Raw genomic sequence first — 4,447 nt, 5'->3', positions numbered from 1 at the left:
ATTTGCACCATATTTACTTAATCATACTGTTATACATACAGTATGATTAAGTATGTTACACACATACATATATATATATATATATATATATATATATATATATATATATATATATATATATATATATATATATATATATATCCTCTTCTTCTTCTTTCGGCTGCTCCCGTTAGGGGTCGCCACAGCGGATCATCCGTTTGATCCGCATTGTGATTTGGCACATGTTTTACGCCGGATGCCCTTCCTGACGCAACCCTGGTCGCCTCTTACGACACAGGGATATGGTACACCTATTTTAACCGGGGTATACACCGGCCCAGTACACTGGTACTCATTTCGCCGACCTCGGAAGGATGACAGGCTGAGTCAACCCCCTGGTGTATTAATTCAGTGGCCCAACGGGGCTTGAACACAGGACCTTTTGCATCCCAAGGCGCTGACATAAACAGTGCGCCAACACAAGGCTATATGTATATATATATATATATATACATATATATATATATATATATATATATGTATATATATATATATATATATATATATATACATATATATATATACATATATATATATATACATATACATATATATATATATACATATATATATATATATATATATAATATATATGCATGCAGTATATAATGGAATTTCGGAAAGCATTAACAAAGTTTACATTTTACAATTTTCCACAACCTTTCAGTTTAAAGAGAGAATTCACAAGGTGTTTTCAGATGTACTTTATTCAGTCTTTATATACAAAGTATCTCCAAACATTGACCTTTGAGTGCATCATTTTTTTTACTTTATCTAAAATCCCTACAATCATTGTAAATAGGTGGGGAGGGGTGGGACCACAACTCTGCAATCTACATTTCATTTATACAAAGCATCGTTTTACAAGCAAGGCGCTCATGGCATATTAAGGCATGTTTTATACGAGGAGACTCACACAAACATCTCGACCGTCGTGGACGTGGGAAAGTGTGAACAATCTGAAAATTGTGATGAATGTGATCAAAAATATAATTGACTTCTGTACACGATCTTCAATGAGCAATTTCAGTTTTGATGGAGAAAACCGACATGAAACCCCAAGTCTGTCCCTGGCACCACCCCAAATCTCATCCTCAATTTTAAGACAAATTGTGACATTAAAAGGGAGTTAAAATCGGAATGATTATTTTTCTTAATGTAAGGCCAAGTGTGACACCCGAGAATTCACTTGCAGGCCGAGAAACAAAATAAAACAGCAAAAAGTTCTCTCTTGCATTCACTTCATAGTACCATAATATCAGAACTGTAATTGCAAAATATAGTTTTAGTGTACAAAATATAATGCAACTCCTTTTTTTAGCTTGTTGTAAATGGAAGACGAGTCCTCATAGAGGATAAATTTTTCAAACCAAAACGTATGCAAGCACGACTGCTCAGGATAAAGCATCATTTTTAGCCGGTGAGCCTAAGGTACTCGTACAGCCACCTGGTAACTGAAGGAGTGAAGAAATAAGGCTCTTGCGATGAAGATTGCACAGCACGTGTGATCACCATTATGCTTGTAGATTCATCGCCATCGTCGTTAACATTACACCGTGACGTTATAATAGCTCATCAAGGCTCAAGGGCGCGTGAGTTGAGTGTACACGGGTTGCTCCCAGTGCTGCGGACCATGCGAAGGATGCAGTGCAGGGTTCTCAGCCACGGGCGCGTACAGGGAGCGCTGTGCAGGACCCACGTACGAGAAGGATGGGTATGGACCGCCTGCTTGACTCGCACTCGCCGTGCCGTAGTATGGAGTGGCCCCTGCCCCATGCTGATCTGCATACTCGTATTGTCCACGACTAGCTGAGAGGTCCGGAAACGCGGGCCCATAGTGCTGGATGCTGAAAGATCCATAACTCAGTTGTGGCGGTGAGTTCTGAACCGATTGTTGCTGTACCGTCGTGGGAGTCAGCTGCTGTTGTTGTTGCTGCTGCTGTTGGCTATAATGACCAGGACTAAGCTGTTCGGTTTTAATATGGGCTCTGCCACTGCTCTGTGCTGCTTCCAGTGCCGAAGACAAAAGGCCGTGCAACGGTGCCTTGCCTGCCCAGTTGTGGGCCGCGCCGAGCACTGCATATGCGCCAGAGTACGTGGGCTGTGCCGACGGGCTGTGCACAACGTGTCCATTTTGTGGCAAATATTGGTCAAATTCATGCACATCAAAGGGCTCCATGCTTGAGATCACCTCGCTGCTCAACTCGCCCATGTCCATGGTTCCAAAATCGATGTGCTGACGGCCAGACTCCAGCAGGGGGCGGCCCTCACGTTTGGGGTCTGAGCATTTTCCTTGCTGGCTTTGTTGCTGTGGCACTTGCTGAACCTGGTGCTGGTGCTGGAGCTCTGTCTTTGGTGTGCTGGGTGGAGTTGGAGGGCTTTGGGGTTGTCCTGCTGGAAAATGCAGCAGAAGGAGAGTAAAAACCAGACAATGAAGCAACTTCCTAGCATCACAGTTACAATGAACACAGACTGTAATTATTCTTACCAGAATGAGCTGTGGGCGAGAGGACATCAGTCAAATGTCCAGAGAGTGGAGAATCAGCCTGCAGTGCCTTAAAGATTGGGCCCTGGGGGCCGTGTTGTGATTCCGGGCTCTGCTCGCCTTCACTCTGCCCATTCTTGGCAGATTTCCTCCTTCGGGGTTGGTACTTGTAATCAGGATGATCTTTCTTGTGCTGAATCCGGAGACGTTCCGCCTCCTCAATGAATGGACGCTTCTCATTTTCATTGAGAAGACTGACCAGAAGGGAATAGACAGGAGAAAAGGGTAATTTTTTATTGATGAATGTAATCATTAGAGGAACACATAAAAGATTATAACTTGAGGATCACCAGAAGGCAATGGCCCTTTAATAGCCATTATAACATTGGCGCCGCTTGCCTAAGCCCCCGGCTTTGGGAGGGTATGTAGGATTTGGGTTGGGCATGCTGACGGGGGGGGGGGGGGGCGGTGGGATAAGCCATCCATGTGCAGGCAGTGTGGGGTCATGTGCTCAGTGCCGGGGTGGGGCACGGATCAGATCATGCTTTGCTTCCCTTCGAACTTGTCCGCCCGGTTGGTCCAGGGGATCAGTGTCAAAGCACATGACCCGCCCGGTTGGTCCAGGGGATCAGTGTCAAAGCACATGACCTCCTCCGGCATATGGAGGCATCACCATTGTCATACAATTATGTAAATAGGAAAAATTGTTAACGAAGATAAAGCCAAATCTTCCTGGTGTAAAACACATTGTAGGGTTAGAGACACCTCCACCCCCTCCATTTTATTGTTCACCCAGGTACTCACCGCCATAACTTCCCGAGGGTCTTGCTGAGTTCGGCATTGTGCAGGTGTGGGTACTGATCAGCCAGCTTCCGGCGAGCTGCCTGTGCCCACACCATGAAGGCATTCATTGGACGCTTCACATGAGGCTTACTCTTGCTGGAACCATTCACGCGAACAGGCATAGGCACCAAGGTCCAGTCATAGCCCTTTAGGACCTGGCTTACAGCCTCACGGATGCTTTCCGGGAATTTGTCTTCCTCTCCATACTTCTTGCATTCTTTCCGTGCCCCTCCATCTTCACTGTCTGAGCCAGTCAGTGACCCAGCTGGGGAGTGCTCCGATTCGGCGTCTGAGACCTCCGGACTGGGGACGTGGGACATCATGTGCAGGCGCTCTTCGGCCATTTCTCTCGGCCGTTCGGCGCTCCCAGGCGATCGGTGCAGTTGCTTGAGTGAACCGGCTGGAAGGAGGGTGAGGATGAGAGTTAAAGCACGCTCTAGTCGCAGTGAGAATGGGTTCGGAGCAATCTTTTATCGACCTTTTTGGTGAACTCGGTTCGTCTCAGTTAGACGTAGCAAAGCGCATCAGTCCCGAGATCCCCCCTTGCGCTTTTAAAGGGCGATTGCAGGGACTCTGACTCTCTGGGCCGGCCTAGAGCTCCAAGGCGGGGCCGCTGAGCCCATTGGAAGGCAAGCCAAGCTGGTCCCGATTGGTGGAAAGTTTGTGGGGGAACAGTGGAGGTGGGGAGGGGGAGAGGCGTGTGGCCAAGCGAGGGTGCAATGCAGGGGGAGAATAATTTAATGAAGAGGGAGGAGGGCAATGAGGTTGGGAATGGAGGAGGGAGAAGGAATTGCATCTCTGGAAGGCTAAACGTACCACGGCTTCAATTTAATGAAGAGCCGTCAAAACAAGAGCAGCCTGGGGGCTAGTGGACACGCGGTGAGCCGGCGCCTTCCCAGCACGGTTTTGCCCCGGTATACACCTTGTTCTTTGGCTCTTCCCTGGAGTCCTTGTCTCGATTCAATCCGGAATCAGAAGGTCGGCTCAGGATTTAAAATCTCAAGTCGGGGTTTAATAATTGTTATTTTTCTGTTTTTTGCCAACCAACAATTTATTTTTGTATCGGTAGTTCAGTTTATT

General features: G+C 46.9%; 1 protein-coding gene across 2 annotated transcripts; it reads right to left on the bottom strand.

The window, feature by feature from the left end:
* Positions 1–727: 727 nt before the first annotated feature.
* Positions 728–3,935, bottom strand: LOC147022266 (transcription factor SOX-9-like). Of its 2 annotated transcripts, none has more exons than XM_085892990.1 (3): positions 3,329–3,935; positions 2,528–2,778; positions 728–2,430 (listed from the first exon to the last, which is right to left on the bottom strand). In XM_085892990.1, the coding sequence occupies exons 1-3, from the start codon at positions 3,709–3,711 to the stop codon at positions 1,622–1,624; spliced, it is 1,443 nt and encodes a 480-aa protein (XP_085749116.1). In that variant the 5' UTR covers positions 3,712–3,935; the 3' UTR covers positions 728–1,621. The 2 variants fall into 2 exon arrangements, with proteins under 2 accessions (XP_085749116.1, XP_085749115.1); XM_085892989.1 differs by having other exon boundaries at positions 728–2,433; positions 3,329–3,934.
* Between the last annotated feature and the right edge of the window lie 512 nt (positions 3,936–4,447).

Source organism: Eptatretus burgeri, chromosome 8 (assembly GCF_056783735.1).
Source record: "Eptatretus burgeri isolate ZD-2024b chromosome 8, Ebu_testis_v1, whole genome shotgun sequence".
Taxonomy (NCBI): Eukaryota; Metazoa; Chordata; class Myxini; order Myxiniformes; family Myxinidae; genus Eptatretus; species Eptatretus burgeri.
This window is presented reverse-complemented; position numbering and strand designations above follow the sequence as displayed.